This window comes from Callionymus lyra, chromosome 10 (genome assembly GCF_982586985.1).
Source record: "Callionymus lyra chromosome 10, fCalLyr1.hap1.1, whole genome shotgun sequence".
NCBI classification, from domain to species: Eukaryota; Metazoa; Chordata; class Actinopteri; order Syngnathiformes; family Callionymidae; genus Callionymus; species Callionymus lyra.
The window spans coordinates 19,782,424-19,807,791 of record NC_141827.1 but is presented as its reverse complement, the minus strand read 5'-3'; the positions used below and the strand labels follow the sequence as shown (position 1 = coordinate 19,807,791).

The following is a 25,368-nucleotide window of genomic DNA, read 5'->3' as shown; positions in this document are numbered from 1 at the left end:
GGGAACTGTGCCAACTAAATGTAGTTCCACACATGGATGAGTATTTGTTATTCTGCACACGCAGGATATATGTTTGCATTGTTAATTCAGGCTGTAGCGATACACTACTCTCACAATACGATATATTTCAATACACTTGCATAATTGTCGTAACGGTTTTAACTAGTGATGGTCTGACGAAGCTTCATGAAGCAGTGTCATTGTTTTCAGAGTCCACTAGATGGAGGTCTCTGCACTATTTTCCCATAGTTTGAACAACTGTTCTAATCATCACATCATTTTTAAAGTGATGGCGCCATCTACTGACCTCTGAACAACATGACACTGTTTCATGAAGCTTCATCAGACCATGACTAGTATCATGATACAGCATAGGGGACAAAATTTGATATCTCGATATTTCCACCAGATATCTTATCGATACAATATGACTTCAGTGAAAACCAAATATTTTTCAGAAAAATAAAAACATTATTGTTTATGAGGATGTATAAAGAGCCACTTTATTTATTCATTTCATTATTAAACACCAACATAAACTCACAAATAAATAAAGTAGATATCAATAGTTTTATTCAGCTTTGATGGTGGTCTCTGCACTATTTTCCTTTGTTTTGAACAACTGTTCGAATGAAACATCACATCATTTTTAAACTGATGGCGCCACCTACTGACCTCTAAACAAGATGGCACTGTTTCATGAAGCTTCATCAGACCATCACTACCACACAGTTTTAGGAAGTGTGTTTTTGTGAAAATGTATCAAACAATCCAACACTTATATGTAGGACTTTCCGGCCAGAGTTATTAAATCAGAATTGGTAAAAAAAAGTGCAGGATTTGAAAACACCATGACGTTGAAATATAACATGGTGTACTTCACAAAATAATTCCAATATTCCAATTGTTTTAAACCTTTTAATTTTTTTTTTTTCATTTCAGAGCTGAAATTTCATAGAATGTTTCATCTGAATGGATCACTTGTGCTGGTTTACCTTTTCAAAACTAGCAATTGTCTGATCAAGTGATTAGATCTCAGACAAGAGATTGCCGGTGGTGTGGTAATGATGGTCAGATCCACAGCAATACGGTTGCCTCAGTGCTTTCTACGGCATCAAGTTAAGTTAAAGAGTAAGAGGTAGGGTACTCATTTCTCTAGCCAGCTTGACCAGCTCCGACCTCACGTACCACTTTCCAACCCTGGATACACAACTGCTTTAAGAAACAGTCGTATCGAGGTTAAAACAAGTTGACACCTCACATTCGGATGTTTTTGATTAACCCAAAGAGCATGTGTCCATGTGTGTGACATAATTCCTTTTTAAGACGTGATAGTGATCTGCTAATCCAACACGTTTATGTGCCACACTTAACTATGATTGTGTAACCATCCACGCTCCTTACAGGGAACTGTGCCAACTAAATGTAGTTCCACACATGGATGAGTATTTGTTATTCTGCACACATGAGATACATGTTTGCATTGTTAATTAGGGCTGTAGCGATACACTACTCTCACAATACGATATATTTCAATACACTTGCATAATTGTCGTAACGGTTTTAGGTAGTGATGGTCTGACGAAGCTTCACAAGCAGTGTCATTATGTTCAGAGTCCACTAGATGGTGGTCTCTGCCCTTTTTTCCTAGTATTAGTGGACACTAAAATTGGTGATTGTTCCAAAAGTAAACTTGAAACGGAAATATGTCAAACATCAGCTTTAAAAGCAGCTGTAGCTTTATACTATCCTCTCATTCTCAGTTATTGCCGGGATCTTGCCAGGTTGTTCTTTTAGCAGCTCCCATCTAGTGGCCAGATGTGTAATTGCAACTCAAAAATGAACAAATGCTGTTAATATTTGCATATAAATTGTAAATAAACAAAAATCGAATTATTTGATTATAAACACTTAATTGAATATACATATTCCTAAATGATCCATGATAGACATACAAAAAAAATTGATTTTGTTGGTATTGCATCATCCCCAGACAATGATCATCATCCATCACAAGCTCACTGTTGTACTTGAGTTACACTTGAATCATTTCAAAGAGTTTGTCAAAACGTTTGTGGTTTTAAAGACTGTTGTGGCTGGTGTTGACAACGCAAGAGTCTAACAGTGGTATATATCTGTTTACAGCAGAGGATCTGATTTAAAACAAAACAAAAGATAAGACGATAAGCATTAATTTTAGAGGAAATGGGGTTCACAGAAGACAAAAACAAATGTTTCAATCCTACTTTTTTAAAATGTTTATGGCATCTCTTTTAAATTGTATGTCAATTCCTTATATTGGTAAGTTTTAGTTTAAACAAATTGTATAAAGGTAATGCCTTGTTTATTAATATTTAATATATCACTCTTTACATTGTATTAGATTATTATTACCTCACTATATAAATATATATTTTTGGTCAGATTCTGACAACAACAGAGAAAAGGCTGACACAGCACATTCAAATCATAGACAATCTTCACGTCACTACATATTTACAATGACATAACAGAGAAGGTTTATCAGATGATGATGCTGTTATTTTTTTTATCTTTGCAGAGATTGTTAAATGATTGACAACAATGACAATCAACCAACAACAAAATCTCCTTCAGGTTATGGTGTGAGAGAATCTTTTTTACAACCCCACACCCGCAAGTGTGAGGCTAAAACCAGGACAGAAGCAAATGAAAAACCTGACCAGGATATCCTAAACCAGAGAGCAACCAATGTTCGCCCTGAAGCTCACCTCGACGCACATTTCTTTCAGCTGAAACTAAATTAAAACTATAACAGGATTTATTAATGACCGCTTTCGATGAATCCATGGCATGAATTTGATTTGAGAGGTCAGAGACCTGAGTTTGATTCTATTAGACACTGGAGAAGTCTGTGCACGTGTCAAACATAGTTACTTCAAACACAATCGTGTCGGATGATGGATTATGAAGCAACTAGAATGATGAATGAAGGAGTGTCGGTATATCGAGACAAGACGCTTCAACACACTCGCACATGCATACAAAACAACAGTTATAATTATATTATACATATTCATGTAAAATGGTCTTGAATTGCCAAACAAACGCTGCTTTACTTCTAAATAAACACTTTTAAATTACTTACCATTTTTATTATTAGTAAGTAAATGGTTAAGTGGAAAATGTATATATAATTAGGATTTTAAGGTAAAATAAAATAGTTGGGAGGAGCAAACTAAAAATAGAACATTACTGACCTGTCATGGTGAAGATGATTGACATGCTAGTCTGTCATTTTCCTTCAGCGCTAGCAGATGAAATTCCTACTCAAACTGGATCAAATGTAATGTTTGCGTCAACATTTGGGAATTAAACCTTGTTGCTCTAAGCTACCGTTTGAGCCCCGACTGTTCTCGGGTAAACCGGGGTCTCCCCTTTGACCTTTAGCCTGACGTCATCACGGTGGTCAATGGAGACGCGACTTGAACACGGTCGCATTAATATTACAATGTATCATCTCATGTTCTTTACAATCAGGTAACGTTCATGTCAAACGTGTACAAGTGTTTATACCTGTTAAAAAAAAAGTTTTTACATTCACCGATAAAAATCGTATTTGTGGTTAACCTAGTCGTTGAATGAACAGCGCCCTCTGCTGGTCTCTAGAATCTTATTCAGGCCACGTTGTTTTCCTTGAACTTACATCTGGGACAGAGAGTGAACAACACTTACGTTTTCAGTGAAAACATGAGCTTCCTATTGAAGTTTCAAACGAGGTCACTTGAAAAGATCAGATAAAAGAGGAATGCATAAAAAGTGTTTTATTGGTAATGAATGCATAAAGACACAAAGTGAGAACACGGCAACGATACAACTGAATAGACAGCAATTATGATTGTTATTTATTTATTTTTAGATTATTGCTCCCCCGGCTGAATGTAAGCGCTATGAGAAAGTAGGAGTAAGGAAAGTATCGACAGGACGACTCTTCTCGGGAATGTCACTGAAAGATTTTCCTACAAATGCGGAAGTTGGGGGAAGTGTCCGGATACGTTTAGTCGGCGACAATCTTAGTGAAGCCCGTTACTTATGGAATGTTGAGCAGGGTCCGTTACACTCAAGAGATGGAAAAAGCACTTTCATGTTTTAGCTTCCTTGCCTCAAGGGTCACCGATTAAGCCACACACATTTTTACAATTTGGATTTTACAGACGACATGAAAAACCGTGAAAAAAAAAGGGGGGGGGTGTCGTTCTCCTATAGTAGTCCTTGTCCTGGAGGATTAGAAAGGGTTGTCATCTCAGTATTTTACAGTCCACTGCTTGACACATGCATCATGGGATGTTGTGACTAGAGTGTGCTCATCGATCCAGGCCAGGCCGGTGGTGTGGTGCAACCGGTGAGTATCTGTGGACAGAAAATACACAAAGTCACACCTAAAGACATGAAACCTCCTTAGAATGAACACTAAACACAACAGGGATGATGGGGTGAAAATGTGTAGAGGCCAAGAGAGTCTACGTCTATATAAATAATAATATATAAAACGGAGTGAAAATTAAGTATTGAGAAGTAAATGAAAATAACATTTGCACAATTATCCACCACCATTATGTGCTTCTTATTTTTGGATTTATTTTGACAGACAAAAAACATTGCATTACTAATCATGTGATTAATTTTTAAACTTAACATACAAGAAATTTCAGTATTATATAGAATGGTTTTCTACAGCCAGAAAGCAAAAATAATCATCTGATATAGTGGAATGCATTACTCCATATTGTCAGCCAGAACCCATTTAGAAGTGGACACACCCAGAACTATTGGCAGAACTTTTCCCTCTTGGCAACAACACTCAACAACAAATGAGAGGGTAGTGAAGGTGTGATGATGAACAAACAGTTTTCATGTCATCACGTGTTTAACAAAACCCTTCGTCTCTCTCTGAAGTTGACAGAAAAAAAAAAATGCGCAGGAGGCCGAATATATATCTTAAACATTATATTAACATCATATTCATATTGTAAAAACTATGTTTAAGTGGTTTAAAACCCAAATAGAAACTTACTAATCATGATTTTTTTTTTTTTTTAATAATCCTAAAAAAAAGAAAAAAAAAAGAATAAAAAGTAAACCGGATGGGATCCATTTCCAGCTTTTACAAAACTTCACATTACATATGATTATTTTTGGCTTTTCCATTTTGCGTCATTTGCATTTAAAACAAGTAATTTGTTTTCCATCTATTGCAAGTATGAGTTCCATAATAATAGTTCCCAGGTTTCCGATCAAACCGTCAGAGGAAGAGAGATCTGAGTCGAAATGGAGCTATAATTTTGTGATTGGAAAAAAAAATCTATGCAAAAATAAGAATTGATAGAAACTGAATGAGTGTTTCCACTTTGCCTCCCAGATTGCAGATGGTTTTCTCATCTTTGTAAGCATGAATGTAATGTATGCGTGTGTGTGTGCGTGTGTGTCACAGTTGAGTTGCGTCAACAAACCCAGCCTTCAGACTATTGCTTGTCAAGGTTTACCTGGAATTTTAATCCTGCTGTCGCCGTCACTCGCGGCCCAGATATAAACCAACATGTCCATCCCACCGGTGGCAAAGTGCTCGTTGTCAGGTGACCAGGCCAGAACCGTTGGTTTAGCATGGTGTCCGTAAAAGTTGTTCAGGACCTGGTGAAAAAAACAAAACAAAAACAGTTTTGTGTTTTGTTCTCCACGACGACATCATGAATGTTACACTATATCTGCTTACCGCGTAATCATCTGCTACGCTGAAAACTCTGGCGACTTTCTTGTTGTCGACGACCGCCAGGTAGGCACCGTTCCCGGAGTAGGCAATGTCTGTGGGCACCCCTTCCGTCTGGACAATTCTCTCTTCATCCTTCAAAGTGTTGCCTTCAATGGAGTAGAGATGAACGGCCCCATCCTGCAAAGAGGAGCACCACACCAAAATTAATAAACATTAATTGTTGCACCAGCCAATACAGCAAGCCACATTTTTTGCGTTTCTAACTTTTTTTGGACATCTTTGCCCCGTGCTCCATAGAGACAATTCCAATGAATGAAGCGACAACACTAAGAAAGTTATTTATATTGATCGCCTTGGCAACTACCTTGGCATTAAGACTGCACTGATGGCAAACTTCTCCGAGTGGAAAAATTTTAAAAAGTATTTTCTCAGTCATATTAACAAGTTGGTTTTAATTGCCAATGCTACATGAGTGCAAGGAGTAGCAGAAACTTGCGAACGACACTTGAGCTCCCTCTAGCGGTTACTAGGATAAAGTTAAATTACCGAAAACATTTTAATATTCAAGTCGAGCAAACTATGAAAACAGTGCGGATTAAATTAAAAAATAAGATATGATGGCTCCAGATTAAGTTGCAAAGTTATATTTTTGGGTCTGGAGTCTAGCGGCGTGTCCAACATTATTGGTTATTTATATCGTCAAAACTCGGAAAGGTAATCTATTGAACACACTCAAGACCATACCCTCAAATATAATAACAAATGGGGATGAAAGAAGAAATGTCTGCCAATAATTCACTCCATTTACACACACATGTATGCTACAATACAATTTTGCACAACAAAAATTCGGAACACATTATCAATAGAAACCATAACATAAAACGTAAAAAAAACAAAAAAAAACATGTATTCGACCCCCAAGCATATGAACCCCACTATGAAACAGAGACATTACAATAAAACCTGAAGAGGAGCAACTGAACTGAAAAGCACAACTATAAGAAATAATACATTAAAAAGGAGAGTTGCTCCAACTGTACTACTTTTCTTTCTCCCTGAAAAATGATCAAATTAGGCAATTCAATTTCATTTTGTTTGAAAAAAAACTGGAAAGAAGTGCATCCGACACCGAGATTGGGTTCCTAAGCATCCAGGGTTAGAATTTAAACGCAGCAACTACCTGTGTTTACGGCAACAACCTGCCGTGACCGCCCTTGGCTTTTAATTTGTTAATAAATACTGGTAGGGTAATTCTTTAGACGAATTAACATAATTTAAAATCATTAAAATTAAGCAAAATACACAACGTTTTTGGGTAAGTTTAATTCATTGTTTAAATGCAGTGCTTAAAGTATTTAGTGGTTCGTTTTCCCTTGAAACTCGCCTGTTCCTTAACCTGTCGATGTTGTTTATGTGTGTTTATTTTGATTTGTGGCTGTCAGCGTGTGTAACATACGTGGATTTGTATACTCTTAGTAAACATTGAATTTTAGCTGCTAATGAAAACAATATTGATAGAAGATAATTGCATGGCGATATATATATATCTATATATATATATATAGATATATATATATCTATATATATACACATGGAAAGGGGCCATTTATTTAAGATCGTGAATATTTGTTATAAGACATATTTGTTATAAATGATTAATTACTAGCAGTAAAAGCACAAGATGTTAATGCATAGCTGATATGCTAAAATAAACTTTATGTCAAACCCCGGTGCATTAATTAAAAATGTTATTGCATTATTTGTTGCAAGTCAAATAAATGACTGAAAATATGTATTGAAGTTGTCATTTTACTTTCTTGTTGTTTTCAATAGGTGTTAAGAATAACATGAAATATTTACGTTTTCTTTAAGGCCACACTTGACCTTAAAAGGTTTAAATTCGAAGACTGGACGTCACAACAAAGCCTCAGTAACAACTTACTGATCCCGCCACTGCCGCTGTCGTTCCCCCCGGATGAATGACTCCAACCTCTGGTTCATAGGCCAGCTTATCCAAAGTGAACACCCTCTTTTTATCCCTCAGCAGCACCACCTAAGAAAAACACATTTCACCAGCATTTAAAAAAAAGGTTCTAATGAAGGATTTAAACAAAGAACGGATTACCTGGTCAGTACAAACAGCCAGACCCAAACTGCCTGATGTAGAAATTGTTTTGGGCAGGCAGTCCATTTTCACCACATCGGAGGCACTGAAATCAACGCAATTTTTATTTACACAACATTATCATGAATGAACAGCTGAATTTCTGCAATGATTTATTCAAAAAAGGATCAAGAATTTGTTTAGAAATCACCTGTATTCCTTTTTGTTAAGGTTGGTGAAGCGCAGAGTGTCATCCATTCCACAGGTCACCAGGTCGTCGCCTTCCACCACCATTTTGCTCACCTGGTTGCTGTGGCCTTTCCCCTTGAAACAATCATTATCTCCACTGTTGGCGTCCCAGTAATGTGAAGAGGTGGTTAAGGACATGTACTATCGACTGTGTCACAAAACGAACAACGATCCATGCGAGATGAACTAACTTTATATTCTAACATTCATTCAGAGATTGATCGTCACCATTAAAAGGATATTAATATGGCCATCGTGACTGCCAGAGTAGATGACTGATCGACCTTCGCTTCTGTGGACCGCCAAACACTGGATCGATTTAGTATGACCCTGAAGACAAAACATAAAAAAAATAAACAGTAGTTAAAATATTTAACAAGCCATTTGTTTAACAATATCCTATTTATTTATTTTTCAAGTCAATTGACAGGAGGAAAAATGTATGCAAGAGAGGACTGACTCAACTTTTAACAATGGATGAAACAATAAATAAAAAAATAAAAAAAAGGAAATCTAATGTAAATTCCTTAAAAGTCTTCCTAAATCCAGATAAAACTCCAAACACCACAATAATTCTCAACAAAAACATTCTAAACAGAGCTTTTAAGAAGCCGATTAATCCACACTAATCCACAGCTGCTACCTAACAGTTGTTCAGCACTGATTCCACCACAGTAAAAAAAAAATAATGGTTGAAAAATGCAGTACCAAACAAAAATAATTCCAAGACAAACTTCGTTTATCCATTCATCCATAACACCTTCCCTCACCTTAATGGTGCGGATAGGCACGTTGGGGTTGTTCTTGTCCAGGTAGTTAATGTTTCCTGACAGGGAGACGCTGAGAAGGTGGTTGTTCTGCCACAGGCAGCCCAGCTGCTGGTCCATCACGTCGCCACCTAATGTGAAGGTGGTGACCGCCTTACCGGTCTCAACATCCCAGAGCTTGACAGTCTTGTCGCCTGAAGCCGAGATCAGCTGGGAGCTGTCTGGGCTCCAGCTGACCTGAGAGGGGGACAAACAAGGATTTAGTTAAAAGAGAATTCACGAAGAAACATGTGAATATTTGTTTGTTTATGTCCAGTATGGACCTCGTTATACATTTGTCTTTACGAGTTTGTGATATGAAGAAACATGACTTTAAAATGAAATGACGCAGTTGTTGCAAGATGTTTTATTTGTAAAAATAGGCTAACTAGTTTTTTTTCTCTTTGTTCAGAAATAATTTATATTCTCATATTATTGACATCAGTTTAGCTACAACACTCAAATGTAATTGTGATTCATGCGATTTATCAAAATCTAGTATGATGCCAGTTACATAAAGTTTCATTCCAGTTTGATTGGTTGATATACAGAAAAGATTATATTCCCATAGGTTTTTTCATGCATATACATCACAATTAAAAACAAAAAATCATAATTTTTTTGTCATTTTGGCATGTTCCCCATATTTTATTAAATATTTGTAATATCAAATAACATCCTACTGGAACAGAGAAATTTGTTGGTCCGTTGTGAAGAAAACCTTTTTTTATATATCAAAAATATAATAGAAAGATTATATGTGTATAAAAGTGCCGTTTGCGAATCCTCTTCAAATGTTTTAATGATTTTTTTCTACTGCCGTTTGCCGGTTAGCTTTAGGTCAGGTGAAGAGCTAAGGGGTCGTAAAACGATGATTAATTTAAATTTTCTCCCTATCAACCCTCACTGAAGCAACGGTCAGTCATGTCATGACATGACATGCCTTCAGGAGGCACCGTCACACTTGAATGTTTCAGTCATAACTCAGAAACGCCCTAAAGGTTTACAATCCTAAAGCCAACTTACAGCATAGACTCCTCCACTGTGGGCTGTTTCTCCGCCGAACGATAAAACACGCTCACCATCACCACCTTTGTACAAGACAATCTGCAACGAACAAATTGTGATTAAGCACTTTAAACAATCCACATTTTATTTTGAAACTTACCTGGCGGTCAGCTGATGCAGTGACAAAGTGCTCTCCATCAGGAGAGTAACGAACAGAGTTGACAAAGTTGGTGTGATTCTAAAATGTGGACAGGGAGAGCGGAAATTACAAAAGAAAAGAAAAAGAGTCGTTTTACTCAGCTCCATCTAAACACTTAAGATACAAACTTTTTCAAACAAGCTTCTTTTCTTCTCTTTTTTGTGGCTCTCAAAGACAGGAATTTACAGAGTGTGTTATGTAATGGGAAAATTGGTCGAACAAAGCCACAATGTCAAAGACCAGCAGAGTGTGACAGACTCAATAAAGTCAATGCCGTGTTCGCTCATCGAGATTTCACTCAAAACAAACTGCACAAGTTTCATCTTAGATACACGTCTGCTTGCACTTAATCCAAAAACTCTTTGTTGTAGTGAGTAGCATAAACTATGGAGCTATTTTTGTCCCAGTAATATTTGTGACTGCAAGGAGGGTGATCTGCAAATATTCAATGGTTGCACGCGTGTTGTGATGTCCACAAATGTAAAATTCATATTTGAAACTTTAATTTTTTTCTTTTGAAAATTAAAATGATATATTAAATGTTTTTTAAAAACAAAAAGCAATTTTTAAAACTTAAAATTCTGTGTATGAAACGTTGGCTAAAGGCAAAATGTATAAATGATGGCGCGACACAGAACAAAAATAAACAAATTAATAGATTCAAGTTTGCTGCTGTAGCCACAACACAATAAAAACAAAAGAAACTAGTAAAAACGTCAATACCGAGTCAGGGCTCGATCCCTGAACGCATCAGATCTCATTTCAAATAGACATGGTTTTGGTTTGAGAGAAAAAAAGGGCATATATTAAGCATATTCTAAACATTCAACTAGAAGTCAAGCATACATTTTTTGAAGGCCTGTAGATACTTACGGGCACCAGCGTGACCTTGAATTTAAAGGGCACACCCTCATACAAGGAACTGGTTGTATCGTCGCTCCCTGTGATCAAGCGGTACGGCCTTTTTTGACGAATGGATACACTGTTGATCACTTTGGCGTGTCCAGAAACCTCTCCGACTGAGGAGCCAGAGTCCCACAGGAAGACGGCTCCAAACCTTTAAAAAAGGTTCGGATTAATGTTAAAATCATAGAGTTGCTCTTGAAGATGGATTAATGGAAAATGTCTTCGCATGTGCAGAGAGGAAACACATGTTTGCTTTTGGAATTTTAAAAAAGGCAGTTATTTCACATTATTCTACCTGTTCTTATGTATAGAGCTTTATAAAATAACTTCAAGATGTTCCAGGATATTATCTTTTTGAAAACAAGGCCCTCGATTTTACAGCATTTCCTGGTTTTTCAGCATACACGTAAAATAAATTATATGAAGACAAAAAAAAGCTTGCATTTCTGCAATAAAAATGCAAATTTTGCTTAAAAAAAACTTCTTTATTGAAACTTCTTTGCTCTGATAATGAGATCCTGCTTTTATAAAGTAAAATAATTACATTCAATGTATTTATTATTTCCGAATGTAACTGCGAATCATTTATTTGTCCTACTTAGAGGCTTGTATTATGTGTTGTATACACAATTTAATACAATTATTTTTGTCATAATTTAAAGGTAAAGTTAAATAAATTATTATAATTCATCTTGGACCAATCACGGCAGACAAAGCAGGGAAATGTCTTCACAATAGCATAATCAAACTAGCGGAGAGGATGAAACTTAAAATGCATCAAGTATTTAATTGAAAGAAACAAAACACATACTTCTCCCGTCCATCACCAACAACAGCAAGTCTCTTGCTGTCTTCCGTCCAAGCAATATCCTTAACCTTGCCAGTGATTGGTTGATATTCATACTTAAGCAGGTGCTCCTTTTGGGTGGTGTCCCAGATCCGAATTTTTCCAGAAGCATCTTAAATGACAGAAGCGGTCATGTTAATAAGAGATTAATGCATTAGAGGCAATAAACCAGTTCAAAAAAACGGATGAAACCATTTAAGAATTGGTCATCGATGGACTAACTTAAAGTATGCTACTGACTTGTATGGCTTCTAACAGCTGAAACTCAACCACCGTGTTTAGAAGTATCGTGATGTAATCCTGGCAGATATGCCTGAGCGTGGCACGGAAGACGCAGTGATCTGAATATAGACAGTAATCCAGATCAACACCAGTTGAATTAAATGTTTTAATTTAAGGTGTTTGTAGGTATAAATTATTGTGGTCAATCAGGAAAGGTCTTCGCTCCCAGAGTGCTTTTCTAGTTAAAGTTGCTGAAGGCATGACTGCATTTCTTTTGTAATTAAATAACTTTCTCAATATCCCTGCTTTTGGAAACTTTTTGCAGATCCTATATTGAAATCTACAATTGCATTATAAAGTAAACCCTTATGCTTTCTTTTACCTTATCAACACTCTAGTTTATGTTGTAATAATTATCAGTCAGTGTGGCTGGTTCATGACAGGAATTAATATGCTTCTTGTACAAATAATCATCACATCCAACTGCAAAATCACATTGTTAACAATTTAAATAATCAATTCATTTTCTGAGCAGCCTTGCGTCCCATTATTCACCTCCAGAAGCGATGTAGAATCCACTTGGTGCATAAGCTGCCACGGTTGCTTGATGAGCATGTTCAGTGTAAACATCTGCAATCTCTGGGTTCTTTACAGGGAAGGAGATAGTGAGAGATTACATCGACACATATAGAAGTTTCTAAATGCACAAAATATTGTGAATAGTAAATTTGTTACAATATTCATGCAAGTTTCAGGTTAAAAAGTTTAAGCAGCTCAGAATATTGTTGAATAAATGGAATACAAAACAGTTTATTCAAAGCAGAAGTCTTTCAACAAACTGATAATTTACAATCGATGCCTTGAAAAATCACCACCACTACAAAAACAATACATATATAACTAAAATGAGAAAAATGGTGTGTGCGCAAACAAAGTGCTGTATTTCTACTGTTAAAATAGTTAATTTATATAAAATGTTGATTTGCCCGATCTTTTGCATCAATAAAATGATTAGAAAACACTGGAATGCAAAACGTTGACTAAAGATTAAAAGCCGTTAAAACCACTTACTTCAATGTTCCTGATGATGACACATTTCCCGTTGGTGTACAGAAAGTTCTTGCCTTTGGGATCCCCGTTAATGACCTTAGCAACTCCCCTCTCCATTTGCGGGAGACTGGCAAATGTAGACTCTATAAAAACATGACACAGCAAGTGGAATTATTTTTTTTACTGAACAAAAAAATCAACCTTTTGAGTGGAGAATGGTCATTTGGATGCCCTTGTAGTACTTTAAACATTGTTTTACTGAATGTAACAAGTTATAAATCACTAAACATGTACTACCTACACTAGCGTTTTAATATTAAATTACATCAATTCAACATAATGTGTAAAAATTATAGTAATAGACTAATTTTTATTCAAATCAAAAACTTTAACAAACATCTCTTTAGCAAAGTCATGTCAGTCCTAATGTTTATATGCAGTATTTCTGTTCTCCAGATGGTCAAGTTGTACTTTTAAATATTTTATTAAGTGAAGGATTAAATTGCCTCGGTATGCTTTTATGACTCCATTCAAAATACAATTCCATTAATAAAACATTGCATTACACATTTAGTTCACTACAAGTGTCTGTATGTCTGGATATAATTAAATAATAAATTCTCAAATTGATGAAAAACCTTTACAACTAAAAAAAACATTCATCAACCAGCTTATCTAACAATTCTAAGCATTGAAGTTAATATGAACTGATTCCATATATGAAACTTGTACAGGTGAGGGACTACACATTTGTTGGTGCATCTACAGATTAGTCGTGAAAATAGCTCTTTATCAACTACCGGTACGGCTCTCGTCTCTAAAAGATTCTTCCTGCCCTTCGGACAGGCCTTTAGACCCATTTGAACTTCCTCAAGCAGTTTTGTCTAAACAAGCCATTGCAACCCTAATGAGGAATAGTTTTCTTATCAAAGTCCACATCTATGCAACAGCCTTCCAGAGGGTCCGCAGCAGACCGAGTGCAATTGTTGCAACAACCCAAATACGTTAAGATAGATGCTGTTGTTGCATTCACCGACCTTAACTCAGTCCAGTTCTGATTCATCTCTGATTCATCTCCGTTTTAGGTTTAACCCTCTTACAATTTTATCTTAACCCCATTGTCATGTTACCCGAGATCCGATTTATTTATCCCTACACAAATAGAACAAGTGTAACATTCATTTGATTAACAAATGGATGCCATGTTATTTGAATAGTTTACATAGAATAAGTGAATTGCCGTTCGAGTTGCGATCTCACTCATAACGTGCTTTATAAATACAGTTATTTTTAGCCAATAGGTAATTGTAGGAAACCAGGATAAAATAAAAGTGTATTGATCAAACACAGAAAAGCTTACACAAGATGATCAATAGCAGCCCTTAATGGTCGAACTCACTACTTATATAACCTATAAGCATCCATTCAATGTGACTCTCAAATGCGATCAGTTGTGTACATTGAATAAAAATAATTTAATAAGAATGATCGACTAAAGAAGAGTGAAATATACGCTCATACAGTTGAGAGTGACGGTGGAGTTACTGCGGGTGCAGTTGAGGCTCCATGTTCCACTTCCTTGTAGCGACTCTGTCTGGACATGTAATAACAAAGCGATGCGACTGAAACTATTTCTGGTCTCTGACTAATACAACCGGCTCACTTATTCCAGTCTAGAAGACACCGTTTGTTCGCAACATACCCTCTTGGATGATGACACGTTTGACACAAACACTTATCGTTGAATTAATTCCCATTTAGAGTTTTTTTTTCACATGTTGAAACGTCAAATGTAACAGCTATGGGTGAGGCTAACTAGCAAGCTAGCTCATACGACTAGCGTATCTGTAACAAACTATATCGTTGAAAGAAGAAATTTTCACAGGCTCGTGTATGCATGTCATACTTACTGTGGGTCACTTCTCCAGGCATTTTTCTGGCCGCTTACTTGACGTTTTTCAGAGAAAATGAATGAAGCGGCGGAGGCAGCTGAGCACACCCTGAACACACAAACACGGAAGCAGGTAGCGCTCTCGCTCTGTCAGACGATGCCCATATATGGTCGTCTCAGCCAGCAATGCTGAACATGGGGGATTTTTCCCTGAGGATGACTGTCAGGCTCAAACCTGTGACAGACACATGATGACAGACAACTTTCTTATTCCTCCTCTATTAGTGACTCCATTACATGATGAATAATTCCCTGTTTTATAAACATATTTTCATAATTATCCATTATAAGAATCAAAAAACTTTAATTCTATTAATATATTGAACTAATAAAATGAATGAAATAAAAGTAAATGAAATTCAATTAATCATCATCCAGTCATACCTATCCGCCTCATGTCCTCTAAAAGATTATAAATTCCATTAAGGCTGAGGAGTTTAAAAATATGAAAGGAATTGTAGAAATATTTAAGTGTCGATATGTTTTAAGTGACATAGCCGGTAAAGGGATGGTGTATTATATATTTTACTTTAGCCATGATGAGGCTTGATTCTGTTTTTGATTGGTTAATTGTCAGGGTTTGTCACCTTGCGTCATCAATCCCGGAAGTCTTCACCTCCAAAGGACTTGTTGTATAAACAAAGCTGGGTGTGATTACAACTGGCTTGAGGAGTGAATCCATTATCATAAAGGACTCTGCTCTCGTAACCTCTCGATCGCTGAGATTTCCGACAAGGGAGAACTTTATAAATAAATGACTTCAAACACGTTGATGCCCTGGGTTAGACATTGAGCAGTTTAAACTAATCTGCATGATAAGGCCGATTTTAACTCAACAACAAGAGAATAGTGGGTGTATTATATATTTTACTTTAGCCATGATGAGGCTTGATTCTGTTTTTCTATTGCCTATGTTGTGTGTTTTCTTATTAAATTATTTTATTCTCAACTCCTAGCACACAAAAAAAAATCCTATGTTGCATTTACAGCACTGACAATAAAAGTTTATGGTTCTGATTCTGAAGATGTTATATACTTTAATCAAATTCAACAAGACAATAAGAGCCCACTCAAACATACACAATCGGATATTTACACAAATAAACATTTCATGAAGCCTTCATTTTCCTTATAAAATGAGTTGATATTGTACCATTATATGGAGATGAATGTTTAAGCACTTGCTGTTTAATTTTAAATAGGTCGTGATAACAAAAAAGGCCAAAAGATTTTGATTTGTTTTATTGTTATTCATTTGTTAAACATTTATTTTAAAAAAAAATCTACCTTAAGTCTTTTGTGTCGTATTGGGTTTGGTTTTTCGATTTTTTTTTACTAGTATTCATAAAACTTCAAATGAATGTACGTATTTTATAATTGACTAACCTTAGTTTAATCTATTGAGAAATGTTACAAAATACAATTTAATTTACACATCTAATGACTTCTTATCAGGGCCGGGTCTAGACAGGCATGTATGAGGGGGCAGCCAAAAATCATGAGGGGGCATTGTGCCAGGCCCCCTCTTGCCCCTGCCTAGACCCGGCCCTGCTTCTTATCCTGATTTGATTGTTTCTGTTTTGCTGCTTTCTTTGTTGACAGCGCCTCAATGACAGCCCGTTGGCGAGATGCACCTTCTGTCCACTAGGTGTCCCATTTCCATAGTCGTCAAGCTTAGCTCACCACAGAAGAAGAAACTGCATCTAACCATGGCGGCTGTCTTTAGAGGAGGGTTGGTAACATTGGCCAAGGTGAGTTTAGATCTGCTTTATTATAACAAAAAAATGGACATGAAATATCAAATCTAATGTAAACTGATTTATTTTGCTGTGATTAATGATTGTATCGTTTTTTTATCGCTTACAAACGAGGCACACCTTAGTTGACACAGTCTTCACAGCATCATGTTGATATTGTTGGGTTAATGTGATCAACAATTCTTATTACTTAATATATTTTATGTTTCTATTTTCTAAATACTGTATTCCATCATGTCCGCCACCCACGTGTGTTTATCTAGTAGTTATATTCGAGCCAAAATATCTCATTTAAGTCTAAACAAAGTGATGAAACATTTTTATTTGACATTTGAGCTTAGCAGTATAACAAACTGCCTGTTGTGTTTCCTCTCAAATGTCAATACATCAGGAAACAAAAAGAGTGTGTAATCCAATGGGTCCCAGGTTTGCATAGTTTTTTAAATTGACAAGATAAGGAGGATGTTCCACTGCTCTGGGATCTATTTCTTTATCCATCCATTGATTTTATTCAACCATCTGAGCTCAGGTATAGATGCATTTTTACATTCTCTTGAATGACGACACACACGTGTCATTTTATTCAATTTAAATGGCGTTAACTTTCCACTGGACGTACCTGCTGAGCAGAGCCTGTTACCCTTCCTTCTTGTCCTCAGACCTTGGGTGGACCCCGGTGGCAGCAGCTGGCCTCTCGACCTCTGAGTGTCACTGCAAGCCTGTGTGGCGTCGAAACCTCCCCCGCCCGTGCAGATGCAACCTTTAAGGTCACAATGGTACCCGGGGACGGAGTTGGACCTGAGCTGATGTCTGCTGTCAAAGACGTGTTTAAGGTGACACAAATACACAAATATTTTAATCAACTAATGACTATTTAATATTAATATTATATTAATATTAATAATGATTATTTTCATGAATGCGTCTGTTGATACTTATCTATGTCTTGCAATCACAGGCTGCAGATGTCCCAGTGGAATTTGAAGAGTTTCACCTAAGTGAGGTTCAGAACATGGCTAGTGAAGAGAAACTGGAGCAGGTTCTTACTTCAATGAAGACCAACAAAGTGGCAATTAAAGGTTTGTTCGATTAAGACTCATTGAGGATCGTTTTGATGTAAAAATAAACTAAAAATCTGACATTTCAGGAAAGATTCACACTCCTATGGAGAACAAAGGAGAGTTGGCTTCATATGAGATGAGACTAAGGTACAAATCTAGTCAATAACCAGTAAATTTTCATTATAAATCTAAAAATGAATTGACCCATCTCTCTTTACAGGCGTAAACTGGACCTGTTTGCCAATGTGGTCCATGTGAACAGTCTTCCAGGCTACAACACTCGGCACAACAACCTGGATCTAGTCATCATTCGTGAACAGACTGAGGGAGAGTACAGTTCCCTGGAGCATGAGGTATTGCATTCCATTTTCATTTTTAATTAATCTATTGTATTAGATAGATGTTTTTTTAATTGTAGTATTCCCATCATATTAAGGTTGACAACCCCTCATTAAAGTCACAGAATATAATGATAATGTTGGGACATAGGACTGTGATTTCTTCCCTAGTCACTCCTATCTTCGTCATGTCTTCTTTCAACACATCCCTTAACCTGATCATTTTATGTTTTAGATTTTGTTTCATTTTTGACATTGCCTCTCCTTTAAAATGTGTCAAAACCATCTGAGCTTTGCTTCCCAAAAACGTTCTGTCCCTTTGATGTAATTGTTTCTAATCCCTAATTAAAAAAAAAAAACTCCTTAAAACCAGCCCATCAAGTAATGTAATGTGGTTTGCAAGCGCTTTAAATTGTTAAAAAATCTAACTTTGTAAAAAGTGCACTAACATGTCCGGTTCAAATCAATATTTGGTTTGAGCATCCTTTGCCTTCAAAACAGCATCAAGTCGTCTTGGTACGCTTAGATTGTTCCAAACATCTTGGAGAACTAACCACAGATCTTCTGCAGATATAGGCTTTCTCAAATCCTTTTGTCTCTTCATGTCATCCCAGACAGACTCGATGATGTTAAGATCAGGGCTCTGTGGGGGCCATACCATCACTTTTTCTTCTTCTTCTTTAAGCTGAAGATATTTCTTAAAGGTATTTGCTGTATGCTTGGGGCCGTTGTCCTGCTGCAGAATACATTTTGGGTGAATCATAAGCTTCATGCGTCTTTGATCTGCTGCACTAAGTTTCCTTGGCCAACCACTGCGTCTACGAGCCTCAACGTTGCCCATTTCTTTGCTTCTTCAAAAGTGCTTGAACCCCAGTCTGCTTTGAAATCTTTGCCTGGGAGAAACTTTGTTGATGCAGGAGAACTACCTTGTGTCTTGTTGCTGTGCTCGGTCTTGCTATGGTGTTTGGAGTTTGGCTGTTCCTCACCCAGTTTTAAGCTCCCACACAACTATATCTTTTTCACTTAATGACTGTGTTTCAACCTACGTGTGAAATTGATCATTGATCATTAGAACCTGTTTGGTATAAGTGATTGATCATACACCTCACTAGAAACCTACAAAACCCCTGACTTGGTGCAAATGTACCTTTAAGAATTGATGCTGGTTTGAAGGCAAAGGGAAGTAACAACAAATATTGATTTAGAAACTTTTGCACAGTACTGTATATATATATACACCTAGCATCATGTGTGATGAGATTAAATCTGTGCAACTTATAAAAAAAAAAACATGTCTCTTGTCTCTCCAGAGTGTGACTGGTGTGATTGAATGTTTGAAGATCATCACCCGCGCGAACTCAAGACGCATCGCCAAGTTTGCGTTCGACTACGCCACGAAGAAGGGCCGAAGCAAGGTCACTGCCGTTCACAAGGCCAACATCATGTACAGCTTTTTCTTTTTTTCCTACTTGTGCTATTTAATCACAACTGTCTGAATAACTGCCTTTTGATGTGATGACAGGAAACTGGCTGATGGTCTGTTCCTGCAAACCTGTGCCGAGGTGGCACAACTGTATCCAAAAATCAAATATGAGAATATCATCATTGATAACTGCTGCATGCAGGTATTGACTTTTGAAACTCTATTACACACTGATATTGAGATGTCTACTTTCAAACACAATGATGCAGGGGGTCAAATTCAAATTGTGGCAAAATTACTTCTTGGTCGCATTCTTGGTCACACGTTATATTGTTTTCTCTCTTCTTTCTTTAACAGTATCTTATTCACATCAAGTTAATGTCCTTCAACCTTTGTTATTGGAAGTCTCTGTATAAATGTTGACGTCTATTATCTTCACCAATTCTTATCCTACTATGCAAACATCGAGAGATCGATAAATATATCTGATTGTCGTGTAACATCTTTGTTGTCTTTGGTTGCAGCTGGTCCAGAATCCGTACCAGTTTGATGTCCTGGTGATGCCTAATCTCTATGGAAACATAATTGACAACTTGGCTGCGGGGCTGGTTGGAGGAGCTGGAGTCGTCCCTGGAGAAAGTTACAGTGCCGAGTATGCCGTATTCGAGACCGTAAGTTTTCGTTTCACTCTTTTGTGAAGTTATTAGGAATTAAAATACACTGTTTGTTGTCCTTTATAACCCTTTTTTATCGTATTATTTCAGGGTGCACGTCATCCTTTCGCTCAGGCGGTGGGTAGGAACATTGCCAACCCCACAGCCATGCTGCTGAGTGGTGCGAACATGCTCCGACACCTCAAGTGAGTCTTTCAAGTTGTCAATCAAGCACTGAATTCAATGAAACTCCTTGACTGTAAATGTTGGCTTTCAGCTTGGAATATCACTCCCAAATGGTGACAGATGCTGTCAAGAGGGTCATCAAACAGGGCAAGGTAAGCGTGTCAATGTTGCTTCGCTACATTTTCACATGTGGTTTGTGGAAAAACTTACAGCTCTAATACACTTCTTTAGCCAAAGTGGAAACGTTGACTTCATTAGCCAAAATATTAAAACCCATTCAAGGTTGAAAACAAAAAGGTAACAGTCAGGATTATAACATTACATTTTTGTTGTCCAGTGCAACCAACATTCATACAGGACATTTGACGAGAATAATGGTCGACCTCTGAGGAAAAGAAAAATGACAATGAATAAGAAATTATTGAGCTTTAATGATTAAAGAATTCTGTCGGCTCACAGTAATAATTCCTGTCAAACTGACTTCCATTGTTCCACTAATGTTGGCTCTGGAATTCTTTTTGTCACGACATTGACAATAAGGGGATGGATTTTAGTGATATATATTTATTTCTTCTGTGGGTATTTTAATTTGTCATTTTGATGTAGCCCTAAATATCCGCAAAAATCTAGTCACAACTTTCTGATTTGTAATTGACAAACAACTTTAAATCAATCCGAATAAAAAAAATATGAGTAATGGCAACGCCTTTCTGTTTTTATTGAAAAACTTGGAGATAAAATAGATCTATAAAGCATAACTGAGGATTAAATGAGTCTGATTAACGTTTGTTAGCAAAAATATCTCAATAGTTGTGGTTACGCACAAACAAAATAATGTATATATGGTCGAACCAATAAAGAAAACTTAACTAAACACTTGGACTTGTTTATCTGAAACCATGTGAGTTTAGTTGAGAAAATTGCCTGCACGAAGTCTGAAGTGGCCTTCCTCTCCCTGTTTCCTTCACTTTAATCCCTCACCTGCTTGTCCCCTTTCCCCCGTGTGTGTGTGTGTGTGTGTGTACACGTCCCAGGTGCGGACGCGAGATCTCGGCGGTTACTGTACCACCAGCGATTTTATGCGTGCTGTGGTGGAAAATCTGCGCCACCGACCTGTCTCTTAAAATGTTTACCCCCCCATGACATTCTAACCTTGGACATGTAAATGTGCCTGTTGCTAAATCTTATTAAACTGAATGATGCACTCATGTTTTGTTTGCCGACAATGTCTCTGACACCTCGTGGAAAACATCAGTGTTGCAGCGTTTTCACGTCATGTATCAGGACTGAGTCTTGAATACATGATTCTGTCTGTACGATATGAATTGAAGAATATTTCACAATCACAGCCTAAAACTGTCACTTAAAAAATGAAAATATGCGTCTACAGTAGTTTGATCTTCTTAAAGGCTACTGGACTATTTTCTAATTAAACATCACATCAATTTTAAACTGATGGCGCCCCCTACTGTCCGCTAAACAACATGACACCGTTTCATGAAGCTTCATCAGCCATTCACCATCATTAACACCCTTTTTAAATACAAAAAATAATGGATGACATTTTGTTTATCCTTTCCAGTTTACCCTCTTTAATTTTTATAATAATTAAATATATTAATGAATCAATACATTGTCTTCTACTCATCTGAGGTTAGGTGGTGTAGGTATGAAACCAGACTAAGCTGATCCAGACTTTTCCCCTGACAATGCCTCAAACTTTTTTGTCTGAATATTCAGGTGTTCCCGGGTCAGGTGATAGAAGTATTTTCTCCGCTTTAGCATAGGACTGCCCTGGGGCCTCCACCCAGTTTAAAACCTAAGAGAAGAAAGTACTTTACTAGTCTCTCCTAGTTTCTATCTCTAACCGGCAGAGAAAACAATTTTCTTGTTTCTTTAATCATTTATATATCGTCACCACAGAGCTGGTGACTAGTGATCAATAAGAGAGCTTTGTCTTCTGGCTCAGCTCTTCCTACGTATTGAAAGGCCGTCTCTTCATTTCAGATGAGATCATTTTCATGGGAAAAGATCCGATGTCCTACAGGAAAAACACATTCAACCCTTTTTCACTAGTTCATTAAGCAGCGAGCTCTTGCTGTGAATACTTTTTCCAGAAAATGTCACATTAAACTTTTTCCTCCGAGTTATTTTCTTTGGTCGACACAGAGTTGATATCATGTTATGAATTGGAATCGCAAACGATTGACTGTCGCTAACTATGAGTGAAGTATTTTCCCCTGCATGTTTCAAGGGCCGAAGACCTCCTGCTGCCATGGACGCTGCACGATGACAAGTGTTGCAGCAGCTGCTCACACACTAACACACACTGTCCTTGTGTTTGTGACAGGTGCGCACCGGGGACCTGGGGGGCTACGCCACCAGCGACGAGTTCACCAGGGCGGTCATTGCCAACCTGGCATATTAGCTATTGTGTTCGCACGTCTGTCAGCTGCAGAGACGCACACTCTTTTCTGTTTCAACTTCCTGTGTTACTCGAGCTCTTGGAAGTGCAATTGTCACTCCTGAGCTGTAAATCAAGGACCATTTCAAAGTAGTTCATTTTTTTGCATACTTTCTATAATCATCATGATTGGTGTTTGAACTAATGCTGTTGCACACAAAGGCTTTAAGATCAGTAGTGCTTACAAACATCCTCATTATTTATTTTTCCAGAGAGTTTATCCAGATTGTTTTATTGTGCTGACATTAAATAAATGATCATGTGACCTGTGTGGTCGATGGCAAACAGTTTAAGGTCGTAAATTCCGGTCTGTGACTCTACGTAAATCCTCAATGACTATATACCCTTCGAGGAGGGAGGTAACTTCCACACTAACGTTACTAGTTACATGATATAGAAGATAAGAAAAACTCACCTTATTTATAATAGTTTTGCACAACTGAAGCAGATTCTGCAGGTACATGGTTAGTGTCTGGTTACAGTTCAGGGTGGGGGGGGCACTGGACCATGTTTAACATGCTGTGTTAACAATCTTGTAAAGTGGGCGTTGAAAACTCAGTTAGTAATAGGAAACAATACAACCCTTACAACAAGGGTGCATAATGAAACGCGTATTAAACATTAATAAGGTCTAAAAGAAAATGCATCTAAACATTTTAACCCACCATCTCTTGGGCCAGTGCGAGTCGGGTTAGACAACTTTTGTCTCGAATTTATCTGGTAAGGGTTAGGTTAGTTTTTCTGTTGGGTAAATTTTCAATTTCAAATTTTAAACATTCTACAAGTTGGAGTAAATAAAATAAAAGCTTGATAGGAAATGATACGTGAAGTTCCGCACAGTATTTGCATGTAAAATACTGTGTATAATGTGTATTGTACAACCTAAAATATTCCTAAATGTTTTACATTTATAAAAAAAAAAGGATGAATTGTCATGTTAAACTAAAGCTAAAAATCACATTTCTTAGCTTAGATAAGCGTTAACAGTGCTCGCTACAGTCTTGCTGATATGAGATTCAACATCCTTTATATTTGGTATACATTAAATTGTGTAACTCACTAAATAATATAAATTCCAAGCCTGTAATTTAAAACATTACAATAAGAACTTTGAAAACTTGAATGAAATAAACCTGCATCACATCTCGACTGGATACATATTGGTTTGTAATGATGAAGATAAATGAATCTGCGCTGCGACAAATGCACACATTGGACAAACACAGTAGTTCCAGAAAATCCAGGAAAAGCCTGAACAAATAAAAACGTCTTAAGATGTTTCTTAAAGGAGTCAGTAGATCCATCAAACGCAAAGAGAGAGGAAGATCGTTGCAAAGCTTAGGAGCAACAGCCTGGAAGGATTTCTCTCCTCTGGTCAGGAAACCATCAGTAGATTCTGATCCACAGACCTAAGAGCCCGAGCTGGAGTGTAAGGCTGGATCAGATCACTGATGTAAGGAGGAGCCTGACCATGAATAGATCTGAATTTTAAAATTGATCCTAAAGGAAACTGGCAGCCAGAGAAGATGTTTAAGGATCGGGGAAATGTGAGTTCTTCTACTAGAGCAAGTCAGAATTCACGCTGCAGAGTTTTGTATTAACTGCAGGCGAGACAACTCCTTCTTGTTTGGATTAGAAGAATTAGAATTAGATTAGAAGTAACTTAATTAAGCCCTTGGGTGTTTTGCATTGTTAGTTAAAATCCTGTTACTGGGTCTGACTTATTCACTTGGATACATTCTTTAGATGCCCCCTGATCATGTTTAACATGAATCATCATGAATGTATTTAACTCTGACCGTGTATGACTGTAGTTGTAGTTCTTTATTCTTTTAAATATTTTCAATTAAAAAAAGAGTCGCTAGATTATATGTATACAAATGCTGTTACTGGGGCTGATGAATTGACTTATATAAATCAGTCCCCTGATCCTGTTTAACCTATAACATGAATCCAACATATTTAGATGATGATTTGATGATTATGATTCAACAAAATAGTTAATAATAAAACAAATAAATAAAATGTTGCAAAATATATATATATATATTTATATATATATATATAAACTTATTTTAGCTCATTTTTTATTGAAAATAATATATATATATATATATATATATATATATATATATATATATATATATATATATTATTTTCAATTAGGAATGGATTCAAAAAATGTAGTTGAAATTCAAAATGCATTTGGACACTATTTCTTAAATTAAACTTATTTTAGCTCCTTTATATACAGTATATATATATATATATACTGTATATATATATTTATTATTTTCAATAAAAAAGGAGCTAAAATAGTTTTCAAAAAATTAGGGAAGGATTCAAAAATGTAGTTGAAACTTTTAACTTTTGTATTTAAAAAAAAACAACCTTC

The 25,368-nt window shown here is 36.6% G+C and overlaps 2 protein-coding genes across 3 annotated transcripts; one reads left to right on the top strand and one right to left on the bottom strand.

The window, feature by feature from the left end:
- Nucleotides 1-3,788: 3,788 nt before the first annotated feature.
- Nucleotides 3,789-15,187, bottom strand: wdr1 (WD repeat domain 1). The gene is made up of 15 exons (XM_087800922.1): nt 15,051-15,187; nt 13,162-13,283; nt 12,646-12,736; nt 11,833-11,980; nt 10,989-11,172; nt 10,077-10,154; nt 9,935-10,015; nt 8,873-9,106; nt 8,345-8,432; nt 8,065-8,218; nt 7,875-7,959; nt 7,692-7,802; nt 5,750-5,923; nt 5,523-5,667; nt 3,789-4,389 (listed from the first exon to the last, which is right to left on the bottom strand). Exons 1-15 carry the CDS (start codon nt 15,070-15,072, stop codon nt 4,283-4,285), a joined length of 1,824 nt encoding a protein of 607 aa, XP_087657048.1. The 5' UTR covers nt 15,073-15,187; the 3' UTR covers nt 3,789-4,282.
- Nucleotides 15,188-16,777: 1,590 nt separating this feature from the next.
- idh3b (isocitrate dehydrogenase (NAD(+)) 3 non-catalytic subunit beta) lies at nt 16,778-23,239 on the top strand. 2 transcript variants are annotated; one of them, XM_087801109.1, is made up of 11 exons: nt 16,778-16,842; nt 17,508-17,681; nt 17,807-17,927; nt 17,996-18,056; nt 18,130-18,262; nt 19,558-19,691; nt 19,770-19,872; nt 20,195-20,341; nt 20,435-20,529; nt 20,601-20,661; nt 22,860-23,239. In XM_087801109.1, the coding sequence occupies exons 1-11, from the start codon at nt 16,801-16,803 to the stop codon at nt 22,935-22,937; spliced, it is 1,149 nt and encodes a 382-aa protein (XP_087657235.1). In that variant the 5' UTR covers nt 16,778-16,800; the 3' UTR covers nt 22,938-23,239. The 2 variants fall into 2 exon arrangements, with proteins under 2 accessions (XP_087657235.1, XP_087657234.1); XM_087801108.1 differs by lacking the exon at nt 22,860-23,239 and adding an exon at nt 21,544-21,717.
- Nucleotides 23,240-25,368: the final 2,129 nt, after the last annotated feature.

Excerpts from the sequence above, each read along its gene's own strand:
- wdr1 (XM_087800922.1), bottom strand. The coding sequence starts at position 15,072 with ATGCCTGGAGAAGTGACCCACA. Across the intron at positions 11,981-12,645 it reads ATTCTACATCGCTTCTGGAG|ATGCTTCTGGAAAAATTCGG; the intron begins GTGAATAATGGG and ends CTGTCATTTAAG. Across the intron at positions 4,390-5,522 it reads CAGCAGGATTAAAATTCCAG|ATACTCACCGGTTGCACCAC; the intron begins GTAAACCTTGAC and ends TTCTGTCCACAG.
- idh3b (XM_087801108.1), top strand. The coding sequence starts at position 16,801 with ATGGCGGCTGTCTTTAGAGGAGGGTTGGTAACATTGGCCAAG. Across the intron at positions 17,682-17,806 it reads CTGTCAAAGACGTGTTTAAG|GCTGCAGATGTCCCAGTGGA; the intron begins GTGACACAAATA and ends TTGCAATCACAG. Across the intron at positions 19,692-19,769 it reads GTTCACAAGGCCAACATCAT|GAAACTGGCTGATGGTCTGT; the intron begins GTACAGCTTTTT and ends ATGTGATGACAG.